An 18,770-nucleotide genomic window follows, 5' to 3' on the forward strand; every position below is an offset into this window, starting at 1 on the left:
TTTGCCCTCTTCCCCTTCAGAATACTGTCACCGCCGGCATCGTAAGGTGTGAAGAAACAATTTCAGCCCATAAAAGATGTGTCATGATTTTAAGCTATTTTCTTTTATTTTAAATAATACCATTTCAATGTTAGATTTTAAACATTTTCTTTTGTTTAAAATATACCATTGTAAAAAAAAACTTACCATTTAAATCTCTTTTTTGTACTGATAAATTCATGTCTTGTATGATTTTTGGCGCAGTTGCGTTGACCGTAAAAGCAGTGATTTAGGGTTTAGTGGCTTGCCGAGAGAGTATTTACAAACAGATTGTGCAATTAACGTGGTATGTGAGACGTCTTCCTCTCCCCACATTAGCTACCCAGCTAGATATGCCTGTTGTATACAGATCAAATATCATCTTGCTAGTTATCGGCTTGTATGGTACAGGGAAATTCTGGAGGACCACTTGTCAATATGGATGGAGAAATTGTTGGTGTGAACATCATGAAAGTGTTGTCTGCTGATGGTTTGGGTTTTTCTGTACCAATCAACTCTGTGTGTAAAATTATAGAGCATTTCAAGAAAAGCGGGTATGTTTTTGGTTTCATCTGTGCTATTTTATTGCATATTCATTTGAAAGCAGGATGCTAATTGTCATAAAATATTGTCAGCTTGCCGTTTGTGTTGTATGTGACACTCAGAAAGGATGTTTTACTCTCCCAAGCAGATAGTCAAATTAGACAAACTCTAACAATATTACCCTTTTATAAATATCTTTTACTCCACATAAACAATTATTGATTTACATATTTTGATGTGGTTAATACTTTGTTTTAAGTTGAGTAATAATGCTATATAAACATTGTTTTTCAGGAGAGTAATACGCCCTTGGCTTGGACTAAGAATGCTTGATCTAAATGAGATGATTATTGCGCAGCTTAAAAAAAAAGATGCTTCATTCCCAAATGTCAGTAAGGGCATTCTTGTACCAATGGTATGTCCTTAATTGATCGCTTTTGAGATCCTTATTTATATTATTTCTCAAAATCTAGATTCGCTGGACAATATCTTCAATGTTCTGTTTTTTTGAGACAAATAGGTTGCAAAATTGATGGCAAAGCTGGTTAGTGATAACAATTAAGAGACTTTAGTTGAAAATTTATCTGCCTTCTTTGATGGCAATGCTTTGGCCAATAACTAGCGTAGCTTATAATTTTGTTGAGTTGTCAGCATTTCTAAGAGATCATGTTGGTGATGCTATAGGCGGTTCTCACTTTACAGACTTGTTATGTGTACCTGGAAGCATTTGTTTATTAGAATGGATCACTTATCCCTCTTTCTGATTATACTGTAGATAAATATGCAGTTCTCTTTATGCTCTGCATAATTAGCTATTCAATGTAGTTATATTCAGCATGTAATTGTATCTGTATCTATTCTGCGATAAATGCATTGCGTTGACCAATGCAAAGCAAGCATTAGGATGCTTGAAATTATGTGTTTGTCACAACTCACTAGGGAACTTACATGTTTTTGACTAGGTAACTCCTGGGTCCCCTGGTGATCGTGCTGGGTTCTGTCCTGGTGATGTTGTCATTCAATTTGATGGAAAGCCCGTCGAAAGCATGAAGGAGGTATTGGGCATATGTTATGCATTATATATATATATATATTATCATTTTAATTTTGCATTCTTTTTGAGTTATTGGGATAAGAAAGGTGATCTGGTGGGCAGAGCAATTGGATTGTAAACTTTTGTTCTGAACCTTTGGTCCAAACTTATACTAATTTTGGGGCATTAACTTCATAAATTATGTTTTGTTCATTTTGCATGAATAACTAGCTTTGTTGATGTGGAGAGTCTTGAATTATGCACAATATATAACTGTGTCGCTGGCCCGTCAAGTGACGCTGAGATTATTCTCCATTATGATTCATGTGCTTATTTATTTATTTATTTATTTATTTATTTATTTATTTATTTATTTATTTATTTATTTATTTATTTATTTATTTATTTATTTATTTATTTATTTATCTATTTGTTTATTTATTTATTTATTTATTTATTTATTTATTTATTTATTTATTTATTTATTTATTTATTTATTTATTTATTTATTTATTTATTTATTTATTTATTTATTTATTTATTTGTTTGTATATTCTCACAGATATAAAATTATGGCAGGTAATTGAAATAATGGGGGACAAAGTTGGTGTGCCCGTGAAGGTTGTAGTTAAAAGAGTGGGCGATAAATTGGCAACTTTAACTGTGATCCCGGAGGAATCCAATCTCGATTTGTAGAAGATCCTTTATATTCTTGAAACGAACACTAGTTATTAATTTGATGCGTTTGTTTTTGGCGGGTTCAATTTTTACCATAGTACCAATTATGTTGTTTATTTTATTAAAATTAATTTTATGTAAAATGAGTTGAGTGTAAGTTGATTATTTTTCAGAAAAGTGAATTTCTTAATTTGATCAAATTAAGTGGTTAATTAACTTCAGGGAGTTTTGAAACAATTCTTAGCTATATTTCACTAATCTAATAGTGTAACTCTAAACTCCAAAGGCTCATATTTCTTTATGAACAAGATAATTAAGATAAAAAGAAATTGATTAAAGTTGTTATTACGTGTATGGAAATGAGCCTTTGGTAAATGAATACTCTTATAAAATTTGATAAATAACAAAATAATTAAGAATACAATTTAAAAATATGTATAAATACTCACAACTTCAGAGAAGTTTTTTAACTAGAGAGAAATGTGTCAACTGATTTCTGTACTACAAAAGTTTAATTTGAAAAAATTACTTATTCAGGAAAACACAAGTTGATCAATTATGGCATATTTGATCAATTCCGTCAATATTGCAATTTCATAAAGCTATTAAATTGGAGCACTAAGTTTTTTTTTTCTTTTTAAAATATTAAAATATATCTGATATATTTCAGAGAAAAGAAAATCAAATGTTTGAAAAAAAAGAGTTTTCTTATAGAGGAGTATTTGGGTATTTTAGTAAAGGCAGAGCAGAATGGGGGTGAGAATGCTGAAACTAGGGGTGGAGGTAACAAAGCCATTTTCCTAATCATATCCCAAAGGTTGACATTCACAAATATGACCATTTAGTGAAAAATAGAAAAAGAAGATGCATCGTCAACTATATAGTAACTATCATCATAAAATAACTACATAATCAACTTAAGTAAAAAAAAAATAGTTGATGGATTGACAACAATAAAAAGCCTTTCCGAGATATTCATAGGATGCCATTGACACAGAAATACTGGTGAGTAAATACATAAGCATATTTGAGCAACGATGAGCCAATACCAAACAAAAGGGATCTAAATATATAAGAAAAAAAGAAAAGGAAAGGTAGCTAACAACAAGATGCCGCTATGAATACGAGGGTGCATTTACATTTTTGGAGCCCAAAAATCTAAACTAATAATGCCACTATCGTATTGTTTGTTCTAGGCCTCGATATTACTCGCACCCTCTTCACCAATACATTTCTTGCATTTTCCGGAGCAAATCATCGAAAACATCCAACTCGCAAATTCTTGTATAGAATACAAATGATGTAATGAGTATTAAGTCATTTTTTCAAAGTGGATGGTATGGTACATAGCCTAATAAACCCGTCAGGTTAGTCACAACATCACTGCACCTCGTCAAAAGACTTATCATCTGCTGTGATATATCAACCGAGGTTGCAGTGGCTGACGCGGTGGCGTTGATAAAATTAGGGTTGTTTCTAGATGCCATTGCCAATTCAGGATTACGCAAATTATGTTGTGGTGTTTTAGTAAACTGAGAAGCATGGGGAAGAATGAGCAAAGGAGGTTGTGAAGTGGTAGTGACCTTTTGAACATTCTTACTAATAAAATCCATTGCAATAGGAGGTGCACCAGCATCTGAAAAACTAGCATTGTTGTTTTTACTACCCACTATTAATGGCTCCCCCCTACTACTTTCTTCCCCAACTAACATGAATTTTACACGTGGGTTTCCTTTACTACTACTTCCATTACCAGTAACCTGACCTGACTCGTCACCTGTAGATTTCTTCAGGCAGGATTTGAGCTGGATTGTTGGCTGTGGAAGAAGAGGTTTCAGCGATGAAACTGATGTCTGTTGCTGAACTACAGCAGGATCCTTGATCCGAGGTGTTTCATTGACCCCGTCATCTCCCTTAACCTTGGTAGCTTCAGATGCTTCAGGTGCAGAATCTCCAAATTCCCGAAGAAAGCACCTCACACCTGTGCTGCCAAATAAGGATTGGTTTGCTTCAGAAAATTTATATGCAGCTAGTGCATCAGCCTTGTACAAGAAAACAACACGGCAAGTTGATGACTTCCAAAATACACGGAAACCCGATTGATCCATCGGTCCAAAGCGAGCAAATCTTGCCTTCAGCTCTGCCACAGATGGAAGTGATGTTTGGGGAGGAAACTTGATCACCAATGTGGTGGGCTGAACTGCTTTAGATGGTCGGTAAACTTTCTTGGCCGAGTCTGGTTTCACAAACTTGGATGGAGCCTGGGATACAGGTTCTTTTCCATCTTCTCGCCGAGCTTCAGAAATAGTTTTCTGACTGGAAGCTGCCTTATCTTCTCGCCTAGCTTCAGAAGATGTTTTCTGACTGGAAGCTGCCTTATCTTCTCGCCGAGCTTCAGAAGTTTTCTGATTGGAAGCTGTCTTATCTGCAGCTAGTGCCTTTATATCCTTGATTTTCTTCAACCTCTTTGCAGCAATTTCTTCTTGGCGATCAGAGGGGTTCCTTTTCCGCCCAGATTTTGAAGGATCATCTGATCGAGCATGTTTTGCAGGTGTTACAAGTGGTGAAGCTCTGATATGATCCTCAGGATTGTCAGATATCCTGACACTGGAAGGAGATTTGGTAACACGGGCTTCTGGAGCTTCATTCTCTGGTGGTGGAGATGATGCCAAGCTTTTCTGGTAAACAAGAGATCTAAACCGCAAGAAGAATTGGCGAACAGCTACAGGGACATTTCTTTCAATGCCATGGCAAGGATTCAAAGCAAGAGTTTGCAAATCACACAAAAGTTGTGGCAATTCAAAATTAACATCACCTAAGGCATCCACGGGTTGTGAATTACGGGCACTAAAATCTACCTGCATTTGTTCTGGATGAATCCCTTCTCTAGGAGACAAAGTGGTCGAGACAAGTTTTCCACTTAAATTTCCTGAAAGGAGTACAGATTTTCCAGAAGTAGAATGCTTCTCCATATGGTCTGACGTCGGCTGTAAGTTTAGATTCTTTTTCTTTTTTTTCTTTCTCTCCTCAATAACAGAAGTCTTGGAGTTCAAGTCATCTACAGGTCGCTTTTGGCCTTTTATCTTCTTCACTGCACTAATTTCGCGATGCTTTGCTTCAACTGGTGAATTAGTTACATTATTTTCGCTCTTAACTTGGTGTGTGTCTTTTCCTCCATCAACAACGGTCAGAAGAAGTCCTTGCTCTGATTGCTTAAAATCTTCACATGGTTCTGACAGTTTTGCAGTCCTGTCATGTTTGGCATTCACATCAACAGTGCTTTGTAATGGCAACTCCCCAGACACATCAGACCTACCCATGTTTTTACTTGAAATATTATCCTGTTCAATGCTATGGGCCGTTTCTTCAGAATAGGCCATTTTCCCCTTATCAAGATGAGTCTTTGCATCTAAGGATATGGTTTGGGGTACAAGACCACTATTTTCTGCTTGAATCTGACCTATTAAACCAACAGCATCTGAAGTTGAACTTGCACCATCATGACTAACAAACCCTGTGTCTGCACGACTTTCTAAATTGCGAGGCATCACAGGCACAAGTGGAGCCCTCTTCTGAAATACAAAACTCCCAGCTGCATCAGGTACCTCTTCCCTGTGTGCTAATTGGAAAGAGTTACTTGAATCATCTCTCCGCTTAAAAAGGTACCTATCCTTTTTTGAACTGTCCTTAAATTTAATAGATTTAGAAGCGCTTTTCCCACCACCCAAAGTTTCTGCTATCACCAATGGACCACTCAAAGGAGCTGAATACAAAAAAAGGAGGAAAATGTGGCATTAACATTTGAAGCTGCTTTTGAATAGATTGAGAAAAAGCAAGTTTGTTATTCATTCCAAATGAATAAACACGTCAATATAAGTGAGGGGATAAAATATACTCCCTCTGCAATAAATTATAAGCAAAAATTAATCAAATTACACATTAAGAAAGATAGTTGGTCATATTTTATCTATCCAATCCCAATAAAAAAAATTAAGTTTCTTGTCGATATTACCCTCCATGACTAATAAATTGGATAATTGGAAATATAAAAAGTTGAATTAAAGGAGGGGTAGTTTAGAGATACAATCACTAAATAGAAGAGCAATTGTTAAAATTAGCATATATTTCATTGCAAAAAATATGGTTTAATTTTTACTTATATTTCATTCCAGAGGGAGTAAGAGCTTACAAGGCAAACTTATATTTAAGGTTAAAATAACACAAACTTATAATTATAAATAGATAGCCTATAGGAAGCTCCATTTATCATGTAACTTTTTACAAAGATAACAACCATACAAACAAAGCTCAATTAACTCAAGACATTAATATAAAAATGATTAAAAAATAATAATCAATAACAACAATGACAACCAAGCCTAATTCCACTGTGTGTGGTCAGACATATAGATGAAAGGACACCACTGGGCTCAAAAGAATACCAATTTTCAATTAAACCATTTATTTAGAGTAAAGTCTTGTAAAAGCTATTTCAAAAGTTTGCTTCAATAAAACCATTAAGAGCCTATGGTCCTGTTCTCACATGACCAAATAAATCGCCTTATAGCCTTCGGCACTTTGTTGCCATATTCTCATCAATAGAGCTACTTAACTTTTTCTCCAACACATTCTTAATAAATTTATCTTTGTATTGTATTGTATGCCATTCATTCACCTCAACTTTGAATATCTAAGGGCATGTATTAAGTCATAATACATGCATAACATTAATCACTCTACTGCTTTATAGTACATAGCCATAGATATACAAAGATTAATCATCAAATAAATTGCTGAAAGTGTCACTAACAACTCAAAGTTGAAGGTACTGGAAGACAATATGGCCCAGCGCAGTGGTCAGGAGAACAAGTCACAAATAGTGAAATATGTCCATCCACTAATAAATAAACATGACAATAAGTATCATATTTGTATAGCATCAATCTATTTGCCAATTGCACTATACATAAATCCACCACAGAAAGCATTTAAATAATAACATCAAATTGTCCAATAAAATTCTCAACAAAATACAAAACTTCTATGAAGAACTTGGGGAAGGGTATATGTATACCTTTAGGAGGCTGCCTGGCAGGCTGATTAAGGGGAACATTCTGAGGCCGAGAAGGGCGCGCCCGCTGAACTCCAAAAGCCTGTGCATAAGTCTCATCATGTTGCTCAAAAACGGCCTTTCGATAAGCAGAAACAGTAGCCTTATTATTAAGAAAACCAATACTCCCATGCTCTCCATCAAGGGGAGTAAGGGCCAACTCTCTAACGAAATCGAGAGTTTCAATCGGATTAAAACTATCTCTAGCCTTCCTAATCTGACTATCAGAATAAAACCCACCAGGTTCATAATCCATCACATCAACAGAATAATATCCTTCAACATGCGTCAATCGAAAATTATCAGGATTTCTACACTTACAAGCCAATCCAAGACCGCGTCTCCTACTAGCTTCATCAACAGCCTCTTCCACTGCTTTCACAAAAGTTCTTGAAAACGTCTGCTGTGATTTCTCGGCGAAATTTGCGTCGAAAGGAATAAGTTCAGCCGGTTCAAACCAACCATAACTACTATCACCGAAGAAAGCCACCAAAACATGACCTTCCCTCCTCGCGCGACGAACCGATGGAGATGCAAATGCTTCATTGTATATATGCCCTGGCCACCAAGGGTGAGATTTCACTTTCCCCCAAACTAAATCGCCAACTTCAAAACCATACCCTAGATCCGTTTGTGTTACACTATTTCTCTCTGAAGCTACGTATTCGTCGAATTCTGATAACAGCGATTTGCTATCAGAACTTGGAAATTTATCGGAATCACGACGTCGACTTGTTTGGTCGTTTTGAGATTCAAATCGTTCGACGGTAGATGCGTCGTCGGGAGAAACCCTAACCCTAACTTTAAAATCTTCGGTGGAAGAAACGAGTTGGTATTGGGAGTTATCATTTGGAGAAACCCTAGCGTGAGGTTCACTCGCGGAAGGTGTTGGAGAATCGGGATTGGAAGGTTGTGATTGAAAATGAGAAGCGTCGCTCATCACTAGTGAAAATGAAGGGAATGGAAAAATTTACGGAACCCTACGAATGACACGAGAGGTTAAGTTAATGGTTTTACTTGCAGCGCAGAAAGTGTGTCATTTATGTGGCTTCCTGTTTGTGTGAGGGAGAGAAGAGAGACTTGGAAATTTGTTAGGATTAAAAATTAAAAAAGCTTTGAAACGAAACAAACATTTTGAGATTTGAGATGAGAGAGCGCGCCACTACGGAGCAGAGAGAAAGAAAACACGACCCCGATTTTGAGTTGCGTTTAATTCTTCTTCTTCCTATTTTATTATCTGCATTCATTTTTTTATTTTTTATTTCATTTTATTCGGGAGACAGTCCAAAATAAAATGTTAATACGAAGACGCGCTGTGAACGTTTCGATAATATAATTCTTTCCTCTCTCTAAAAAACGATTATACTTTTTCTTTTTAGGAAAATAAAAATGATTCGTGTTAATCAAAATTTTATGTTAAATTTGGTTTCTTTTTAATTTCTTGTCTGTATTTCTAAAATATATATATAATTGTAATTTATAAAAGATAAAAAAGTATCCTAAAAGATACAAAAAACAGGAGAGATAAACATATTCAATGTCATATATATTATGTGTTTTTTATGCCAAAAACACGACTAAGGTTTGATACAAGCAAAATATTAGCAAATCGATGATCAACACGAACCTCTCTTGTAAGATCATTCCAACACACTTGAAGTCCATAAAACAAACTCATAATTTGAGTGTGAGTTGATATATATCAATACCGTCGTAAAAAACACGAATGGAGGAATTGAATTATCGAATCTCAAATAAGTTTGTTGAATCATGCAACTTATAATCGTAAAAACACTACCATTCGATCTCAAATAGAACTCTTAGCACATACACGTCATCTATGTCATTATCGTATACGCCAAGAGTCCTATCTTAATTAGATATGACCTAAATATATTTACGAATGAAAGATATATCTCATCTCACAAAACGATTATGCGTGGTTCATCTTTCATCTTACAAACTAACTTTTTATAAAATTGAATAAAATTCAACTCAAATCTTATCATAATTTATCTAAGATCTGTTGAGTCACTCAGTGTCAAGTCACGCTTCAAATATCTCATTCTAGGTGTTAGATTTCTACATTTAATGAAAATATGATACGAAAGTATCTTTAAAAGTGAGATACATCTTTCACCTTACAATCCAATCTTGTACCGATTATATAAATCGAAGTCAATTTGAGCGGTGCATTCACACACATCGTTCTGGATTGGACACCAAAATATTTTTCCTAATTTGTCTATAAAAAAATATTTTCAATAAAAAAAAAAAATCCCTTTCACTATCCATTGTTTATAACTTCCATCAAACAGAAATCATTAGTTGAAATAAAATTCTAATAAGACCACTCACAAAAATGAATTTCTATATTTTCATTAAATAATGTATTATTCACTTTGAATACAGTCATCAGCAAAAATGGTGGCAAAAATAACCTTTCACTATATCATACTATCATCCTCATGTATGGAAAACCTTCCTGCCCAAATAGAAGCTAAATCTTATTATTTACATCACTAAAAGAACCGAATTAATTTAATACACAAGTAAGTATTGAGAATAAGATTGGCAAAATGAAACCAAATGAAGCATTGCTATCTAGTTAGACCAAGGTTCACTCGTCATCTGCATTTGGGTTAGGGGGGGTACCGGCAAGCCAACCCCACACACTGCCTGAACCCTGCCTCTGTCTTGCATTTAAGGCAGCTTGCTCTGATGCAGCTTTTTGCCGCTGGAGGAGTTCAAGCTCCTTCTGTAATGTCCCAAAGGTTTGGAGCTTCTGACCTAATTCAGCAACCTCCACCTGCGCTCTCAAATATATTTTTTTAAGTTAAAAATAATAATAAATCCTACTCACTTCATCCATAAAAGGAGACAAATACCACAATTTTAAAGCAGCCTCAGACAAACAAATTAGATGATAACAAAGAAGGATCCATTCCAACACCTAACTGATCATAGAGTAGAGTCAGATCTCATTTATCTCTCGTCACAAATTATGAAACTTTATTTGAAAGCAATGTTCTTATCATATGGGTTAATTCATTTAACGGTTAATTGTTGCTTGCTCTATGAATAGCTATTTAATCACATAATTGGCGCATCAAATTTACCATATAAATTTTCTTCAATCATTTACGTAACACCAGATACTATCCAAAAATACACTCATAAGACAAAGAGGGAAGACTCTCGGAAGCATTAATGCATACCTCAAGTTTGAAACACCTTGACTGCTCAGCAGCAAGCTGACCACGTATTGATTGGAGCTCCTACATTGTGAGGGAAATAATTGTAAGAATCTTTGATAGCAATAAGAGTGATGATGTAGTTCTGACGTCATCAATAAATAACATTAGAATATCCAAAATTTCTTTTACAGCTCATTCTGCTCAAGTCTCAACCCAATTAATCCAAGAGACAGGTAGACAAAAGAAAGTGGTTTACTGGACAAATAGACACAGGGAGCTTCCGGGTAACCCAAAGCTCTAGAAGTAGAACGAAATAGAGCAATAGGATGGCTTTATTCCGTTGAGCTTTAATTTTTAATTGTCATTAATTTTTTTGCCCCTCTAGGTATGATTCTTGAATCCATTCCGGACTAAATCCAAAATAAAAAAGGAATTTCAACTGCAAAAGTAGTTACCTTGTAAAGGTCAGAGTTACTAGACTCAGCATCAGCCAACTCTTGCTTTAGTTGTAGAGTATGCAGCTTCTCCTTACTGAGCGATGATTCCAACTCTTCTTTCTCAGCCTTCAGGACTGATAGGAGATCACCTTTGGATTTCTGTATGATACCCAAAATATCAAATCAGCGACTGGGCAGAAAGAAAATAAACAGCACAAATGCATAATATGATCTAAGCCCATCATGTAGATTATGCAGGCAGAAGATGCAAAGTTTGAAGAGTGAAATTGGAAATCCATAAAAGCATGCATTATGTATCTTTTTGTAGGACATCCATAATTGCATGCATTAGTGCATCTTTGTGGTTTGGCGGTTTTTATTATAACCCAACTGATCTTCAACTATTATTTTTGTGAACAATGACGAGAAAAGGGCCTGCAATTTGCAATGAGTTCTGGCCAATGAACAATAAAGGGGGCACAATGAAAGTTCCAAATGCTACAACGAAAGCAGTAAAAAGAACCACAATGAAGGTTGCTAGAGTTCTATGTCAAAGCTAGAGACCGAGACCGTGAGCTTGTGGTAACGTGAGTGAAAATATTCTTAAGTATTATTCAATTGTGTGTAGAGTACAAACATTGATCTGAATATATAAACTAAGCTCTAACTAATGGCCCTGATTAATAGGTCTAATACAAAAAAGCTAATAATTATATGATATGTGCCTACAAAAATTACTTATTTACAACAATAAATTTCCAAAAAGGGAGAAGTTTAGTGTGCCTTAGGAAAGCAATTGTGAAGCACATTAAATGGCTCGATGACAGATTTGGCCAATAAAGTGGCAGTCAGATTTTACAGAGAAAAAAAACTTTAATAGAATTTAGATTCTCTGGAAGACTATAAACAGAAGAGGAAACAAACTGAAACAGAAGAACATGTCAAGCTTTTAGATCTAAGCTTATGAGCCAAAGGCATGCAACCAGGAAAATGAATTTCTTGTTAAATCAGATCCATGAACTGTTAATTTTTTTCTAAAATAACACCACATCAGAAGATTTGCTAACACAACCAAATGCAGGAAAAAAGTGGCTTCATAAAACTGGATATAAAAAATGTACATGCTTTACTACATACTGTTGGTTCAGCGTTGTCCACAGAAATTTCCCAAACTTTCCCTTCGTGGCCTGCTCCAAATTCAGACTCCAAATCTCGGGTAGCATTTGTTGCATTTGTTGCATTTGGGGCAGCATCAACACTGTCGGGTATAGAATTTTCAATTATTTTGGATTGCAAGGTCGATTTATGGCTTGGTTTAAGAACATAGACCTGAAAGCAGCAAAAAAATCTGACGAGTGAGAATGATAAAGCAAAGGGAAAAACATAGCAGAAATGGAAACAAGGCTGAAAGAATATTTACTTCATTGTTGTACCGTCCATTGTACCCTCCGAAAGATACAAGCACATCTTCACCATCATAGGAGCTTACAACCAAACTCAAGCTCTGCATGAGAAGCATTTTAATTACGCTACTGAACACTAGAAAGATACCTATTGACAGCAAGAAGCTAGCAAGAATAGATATTCTAGTTAGATTTCAAAACGCACAGCAATCTTGCTAAGATAGATAGATGAAGTACCTCACTAGCAACAGAAACACGTCCTTGCACAGATGTTACCACTGACCAAGCCAGAGTAGACATATTCAGTACAACCGTCTCGGAAGCCCCTGCACAATAACAAGGAGTATAACTTATAAGAAATATATTAAGTATTAACTTAGATGACAGAGTCAGAAATGTCATAAACTCCAAAGCAGTCAGTAAATTGACAACCCAGGTAACCAGGCCTTATATAAATTAACTAACTACACCGGAAGCTATTAACCTTTCCAGTGACCTAATAACATAGTAATACTTTTTCGAGTTCACATTCTTTCACACGGAAACAGTATGCATAAAAAATCAACTTATAAATAATACCTTCAACAATTGTATCAATTTAGCACAATAGGTCAAGGCAACAAACAACTGACCTCCATTTTTGCAAGAAATAACCGACACCAGAGATAAACCAAAGAATTGAAAAGAGGCAATCATTAACAAATATTCCACAGAATAAGCTTCTGTTTGATTTATTTACTACATCTCTATATACTCTAAAATATATTTTGGAAGGGATTATAGAAAGCATTTGGGGGAATTAGTAGTGGCATTTGACTGAGGCTGCTATACAATATGATGCATATAATGCACTTCATGTAGAAGTAACTTTTTTTGTATACCAACCAGAGCTTATTTTGGGTGTAATTGACATTTTGTCCTTACTAAAATGTATTTACATCACAAACAATGTAATTCTTAAAATTCGTGTCCAGCCTAACTCAACCCTACAAAAGCAGCTTGTAAGTTGACGAATGTCCACCACTTATAAACACTTTTTCAAGCCATATCACCTCCAATGTGGGACTCTCAACACATACCCCTCATGCACAGGACTAGACATCAAGAGTGTGACATGAGTGGAATATTACAGGTGGCCCAACGGGTATCAGATAGAATCGATACCATCTTAAAATTTGTATTGGATCTACAACCCCATAAACTGGGCTTCTAAGGTAAGAGATGTACAATCAGTTATATTTGATTCTCCACTCAGGCGTCGATATCCTCATTATAGGTTGTGAGTCATCTTAAATACAGGTGATAAAATCCAGAGAATCATGATGGCGTTACTTGCATTCCTTTGTAAGGCAATTGACGAGGAGAAGCACACAGGACAACAAACCCATTTAGCAAATTACTAGATTCAAAGTGTTGAGAACTCAAATAGGTTTCAAACAACATCGTGTATCAATGAATTTTTTTTTATATAAGATGGTACAAACTCGATAATTTTTATTCTGCAAGCATGTGTTTTTCTGAACACAAGTACCTTAAGCAATAAAAGGGATGCCTACCATCAACTTGAATCTCATTCTACATTGAACCCTTAATAGTAAATGTTTATGTTTTTATTTTACCCATTTTAGAAGATTGGGTCACGAGTGAACAAACCTCTATGTAGAGAGATATTTGAAGGTAGAATACACTATTTAACTATACAGGTGTGTTGAAATGTGATTTAATGCATTATTTGAATCCATGTTTAATACGGACTTAAAATCACAAATTTGATTTTGACTCCGTTTGAATATTGTCAAGTAGAAATACTTTTGCCTACAAATCTCGTATAGACTCGAAGTAATAAAAAATAGCTTTTGCATTAGGTTGAAAAATTCACACAACATTTTAACTTCTATACAAAAATCACATCTTTCCAAACTCAATTTTAGCCAAATCAATTTTACAAAATCTAGTTTATCGAAAATCAGCAAATAAACACTTATTGGGTTTACTTTGAACCACAACATAGGCGTGCCGTGACTACATCAAATACTTGACCCGTCCAATATTGAGTTTCACATTAGCAAAAGAAAAATGTCTTAAAATAAGCATCATAAAGCTTTATGTTTTCAATGTAACATTAATTATTTTATTCCATTCTACCCCCAAATTAATACTATGTGCATCACTCTCAAGTTCAATTATACTCCACTATACATTTATGACAATGGTTAACACCTATCGGTTAATAAGGATGATTTTGTAAATTTGTTATACTCTTTCACTTATTTACGACTTTTCTTAATTTGTTTGAAATAACTTTAAGTGTCAGTCAATATCGGACGAAAGGAGTAGGTTAGAAAATATTTTTTCAACATATCATGGAATATTTCATACAGTGACTGTTCATCCTTCAATGCATAAAGTTCAAATCTAAGTGACTAAGTGGCAAAAATTCATACCGCTCTTGTTGTCGCCGCCACCAACAATGAACCAGCTCTCGCCTACTGTCACACCAGCATGTCCTGCACGTGGAGTTGGTATCTCACCTTGTTGTGTGGGGCGAGACCATTCCATCTGCATAATTCATGCAAATAATTAGATGGAGATTACTTTCCAATTCAATTCCTAACAGAGGAAGCAAGAGTCTTACGGTTTGCAAATCGAGAACATGTAAATCATTGTAGCAAGTTGCATGTGAACCCCCTCCAAAGATGAGTAAGTATCGCTCCACATGTACAGCAGCACTATGATCAGACCTTGGGGAAGGAGGCGCTCCACTGCTAGTTGTTGTGAGTCAGTTAGAAAAAAACTTATCATGTTCCTTTTTAAGTTCTTTTTCTCTTTAGATTGTTAAGAGAAACCCAAATATTGCATAAACAAAGATGATAATTTTATTCTTTATACAACCAAAAACCATTGAAGTCCCCCGACGGTATTAAAGAAAACAAATCAACCCCTCCCCCAAAGTCCTGATAAGTTAAAATAGAAACCATGGAAATAGAAAGGACTGCTTCAGAAAACTTCTTACACAGCATCAATTTCATCCCATGTCATAGTTTCCAAGTCAAGAATATGCAGGTCATTCAATAGAGTCCTCTTTGCATCTTGCCCACCAAAAATTACTAAGCTATTCCCAACAAGGGTCACTGATTGGCCTCCTCGTGATATCTAGAAAGCATACATGATAGAAGAGGGAACAGAACAGGCTATTACTGTATTTTAGTTAAAAAAACAAAAAGAGGGAAAGAATAAATGAAAGGATAAGAGAGGGGGCACCACTTTTGTATGTTTAAAAACCATGGAATGTATGCATCTATTGTTAGAAAAATGCAAATATGACATGCCATTTGCCTAAAATGAGATTTCGAAATTTCTAAGAGACTTTTGGGTTTATAAACATAACAGACACATACCGGAGCTTTCCCATAAGTCTTTAGAGTTGACCATGTTGCTGTTTGTAGATCAAACTCTTTTGCTGTAATAATATTTAATAGTAGTGCCCATACTTAGTTGCAATCACAACAGAAAAAACAGCGACAATAAATAAACAGAAGTGAGTAGAACAAGAGTTATAAAACAGAGGAGAAATACGCCTTAATTAATGAACATAGATCAAACCGAAGAGCAGAGGAAAATGTTACTAGATTTTTGTGTTTGATAGATAGGTTCAGAGAATAAGAATTCACAGAAGAAGAAAAACTTATTGAACAAATAGGCTAGGGAAACCCAAAGTGCAGAGAAGCAAGAATGTGACAAGTATTCAAGGACTTGGGGAACCCCCCTTAAAAAGCTAGCTATCAACAATGGGGAAGAACCAAGCCACTTAAATACTCAGATGAGCATCCTATACTACTCTATGTGGGACTTGGGCACCGGATAATACCCAAGTTAATATCATAGCACTGGCCCTAAGTGCCGACGTCCGACGATTGCACTCTACGGCGCTTTACTCGGCCTTTCCAATCAACCCCTCCGTAGGTAGTCCTTTCTGAGTCATTGGCAACCAGCTCTGATACCAACTGATAAGTATCCAAGGACTTGGGGAACCCTGTCTTAAAAGCTATCCATCAAGGGGGAAGAACCAAGCCACTTACATACTCAATGGAGCATCCCATACTACTCGACACGGGACTTGGGCACCCTATAATACCCAAGTTCCTATCATAATGCTTACAAAGACGACTCAAGGATGGAAGAGCCTGGTCTCTCCCCCTCACAACTCAATAACCAACTAACTGCCTTCCTATACATACTCTGCCTCTATGAAGAACAAGCTAACTAATTAACTGTCCTAACATGTTTCCTAACTAAGAAGGGCTGGCCCACTTGATTTCTTGGGTGCATCTGATGTATGATTTCCGGTCGAGGACATGTTTTCACAGTGATCAACTAAAATAAACATTTTAAGGCCCAAAAACCATAATTAATTGGTAAAGAACATGTAGCCTAAATGCTTCACTTAAAAGTTCACAAATTTTTTTTATCACTTCCCCCAACCTTGATTGATTTTTCCCCTATAAAAGTATGAAGTGGTATAATGCTTTTTATTTTTCTGAAATGAATAGTACAAACAAAATTTGCAAACGATACTCTTCTAATGATTTACTGAAATGACACTCCTAAACATTTCCCAATTCCTCACATTTTAATTTATGCACAGATATGATGCCAACCCTTATAAGAATGATAACATGTTATTAAATCATTAATATATTATACCTTGGATACTTTCGGAAGGATCTTTTGTGTGACCAGCAATTGACAGGAGCTTATTTCCCCATGCAATCTGTAGTGACATGATTTTCCATCCAAAATATTACAAAACTAGTAAAAGCAGTCAACAACAAACAGATACAATACAGCAGTTATGTAGAGTTTTATGTTCAATACAAACCAAAGAATGGCCAGCACAAGGGTTCAAAGTTGTAGGGGACTCATCTCCAGCCTTAGCCTCGACCTTTGACCAAGTCCAACTTCTCAAATCCAAAACCTGTATTTGTTTCAGTTTAGTTCAAAACAACAACACATAACTTAGTCAATATAAAAGGGAGATCACAAAAAGCTTATTTGTTCATAACACAAGATATACAGTTATTCAATTACTTCCAAAATTGCGGGTGTCAATCAACTCCACAAGATAAACTATTACTTAATTACTTTAGCCAAAATTCATAGCTTCATGCAACAGATGTATTTAAAATATGCTTACATGAAGATCACTAAGGTAACGACCATTGTGATTTCCACCATATATGTACAATTTATCTTGCACAACTGCAGCTCCATGCTGAACATTTAAACACACTTGGGTTAGGAGGGGGACTAATAAAGTATAAAATAAAAAAACCAAGTAGAATCAGTTCTATAATTATTATATTTTGCGAGATTCAATACCTCATATCGGGCTTTTGGGCGTTGACCAGATACTGGAGGTGCAATCCATTGATCATAGACTTCAACTGAACCAAAGCCGTCCACAACAACATCTTTATCCTGCGTTTCAACTTGCCTTCCATTTTCATAGGAAATAGTTTTAGTCTCTGGGTAAGTGTTCCCATTCTCAATTACTGGTTCAACTTTGGAATTATACTGTCAAATGAGCAAGATAGAATCAGATATTGGAAACAAAGAAACAGGATCAATTACAACGTTGATGATGACAATAAAAGTGGAAAATACAGAGGAAAATGCTCTTGTTGCAATTCTCATGATGCAAATTCAAGTTGATATGCCTCTTACACGAACCTAATTCTAAAATCAAACACTTAGTATATCATGAATTTGTAGATGATATTAGAACAAAATCATTCAACTATCTTAGTTGCATAAGAATGGCATGCATGCCTAGTGGGTGAAAGGTAGTATAACACAAGCAAATATGTAATATCCTGAATTTTATTAGCCAAAAATTTGATTTCTTATTTGACCATGAATTTAGACCATATTGTGCTCACTAAGCACTTACTCTAACATTAGTTTGAATATAATATGAGTATAACACGTAAAGCTCATTGCAAGCCAAAAACAGAAGTTTATCTCCGCAAGAAAAGGACTTGGTGTTATATATAGTTTTAAGAATACTAACATTCATTTGAACGTCAATTACAGGCTCTGCAACAGAGTTAGATGCTCTGGAATACCAACCGGGATCTTCTTCCTACACAACAAAGGAAAATAAAAACAAGTAATCAGATAATATATTGCATTATACCAAGGTGGAAATGAAAACAAAAATTATTTGCATGACCTCCAATATTTTCACAAAAAGACGCATCGCTTCCGTGGAAGACATGTTTCCAAGCTGGTTCCAACTGCATCAATAATTACTACTTTAACAATATTCTCAAGCTAGATAAAAGCAGGAAT

General features: G+C 35.4%; 3 protein-coding genes across 5 annotated transcripts in view; 1 reads left to right on the plus strand and 2 right to left on the minus strand.

The window, feature by feature from the left end:
- LOC101500419 (putative protease Do-like 14) overlaps nucleotides 1-2,493 on the plus strand; it is a 5,404-nt gene extending 2,911 nt beyond the window's left edge. The window contains exons 8-13 of one of the 2 annotated variants that reach the window (XM_012714024.3): nucleotides 13-46; nucleotides 244-325; nucleotides 430-572; nucleotides 856-976; nucleotides 1,524-1,616; nucleotides 2,157-2,358. In XM_012714024.3, the coding sequence (XP_012569478.1) occupies nucleotides 13-46; nucleotides 244-325; nucleotides 430-572; nucleotides 856-976; nucleotides 1,524-1,616; nucleotides 2,157-2,162 (479 nt within the window). In that variant the 3' untranslated portion in view covers nucleotides 2,163-2,358. Of the gene's footprint in view, nucleotides 1-12; nucleotides 47-243; nucleotides 326-429; nucleotides 573-855; nucleotides 977-1,523; nucleotides 1,617-2,156 lie in introns of both variants that reach the window. The other variant, XM_004494547.4, reaches the window with a different exon arrangement.
- A 723-nt stretch (nucleotides 2,494-3,216) lies between these two features.
- Nucleotides 3,217-8,618, minus strand: LOC101500730 (PWWP domain-containing protein 1). Its single transcript, XM_004494548.4, has 2 exons — nucleotides 7,347-8,618; nucleotides 3,217-6,035 (listed from the first exon to the last, which is right to left on the minus strand). The coding sequence occupies exons 1-2, from the start codon at nucleotides 8,320-8,322 to the stop codon at nucleotides 3,598-3,600; spliced, it is 3,414 nt and encodes a 1,137-aa protein (XP_004494605.1). The 5' UTR covers nucleotides 8,323-8,618; the 3' UTR covers nucleotides 3,217-3,597.
- A 1,123-nt stretch (nucleotides 8,619-9,741) lies between these two features.
- Nucleotides 9,742-18,770, minus strand: part of LOC101501039 (acyl-CoA-binding domain-containing protein 4) — an 11,042-nt gene continuing 2,013 nt past the window's right edge. The window contains exons 3-18 of one of the 2 annotated variants that reach the window (XM_004494549.4): nucleotides 18,652-18,715; nucleotides 18,490-18,561; nucleotides 17,799-17,993; nucleotides 17,614-17,691; nucleotides 17,299-17,394; nucleotides 17,124-17,190; nucleotides 15,818-15,879; nucleotides 15,433-15,572; nucleotides 15,055-15,184; nucleotides 14,864-14,978; nucleotides 12,657-12,745; nucleotides 12,437-12,520; nucleotides 12,154-12,345; nucleotides 11,035-11,175; nucleotides 10,601-10,660; nucleotides 9,742-10,191 (exon numbers count right to left, since the gene is read on the minus strand). In XM_004494549.4, the coding sequence (XP_004494606.1) occupies nucleotides 10,003-10,191; nucleotides 10,601-10,660; nucleotides 11,035-11,175; nucleotides 12,154-12,345; nucleotides 12,437-12,520; nucleotides 12,657-12,745; nucleotides 14,864-14,978; nucleotides 15,055-15,184; nucleotides 15,433-15,572; nucleotides 15,818-15,879; nucleotides 17,124-17,190; nucleotides 17,299-17,394; nucleotides 17,614-17,691; nucleotides 17,799-17,993; nucleotides 18,490-18,561; nucleotides 18,652-18,715 (1,774 nt within the window). In that variant the 3' untranslated portion in view covers nucleotides 9,742-10,002. The remainder of the gene's footprint in view (nucleotides 10,192-10,600; nucleotides 10,661-11,034; nucleotides 11,176-12,153; nucleotides 12,346-12,436; nucleotides 12,521-12,656; nucleotides 12,746-14,863; nucleotides 14,979-15,054; nucleotides 15,185-15,432; nucleotides 15,573-15,817; nucleotides 15,880-17,123; nucleotides 17,191-17,298; nucleotides 17,395-17,613; nucleotides 17,692-17,798; nucleotides 17,994-18,489; nucleotides 18,562-18,651; nucleotides 18,716-18,770) is intronic. The other variant, XM_004494550.4, reaches the window with a different exon arrangement.

Source organism: Cicer arietinum, chromosome 3 (genome assembly GCF_000331145.2).
Source record: "Cicer arietinum cultivar CDC Frontier isolate Library 1 chromosome 3, Cicar.CDCFrontier_v2.0, whole genome shotgun sequence".
In the NCBI taxonomy this organism is placed as follows: Eukaryota; Viridiplantae; Streptophyta; class Magnoliopsida; order Fabales; family Fabaceae; genus Cicer; species Cicer arietinum.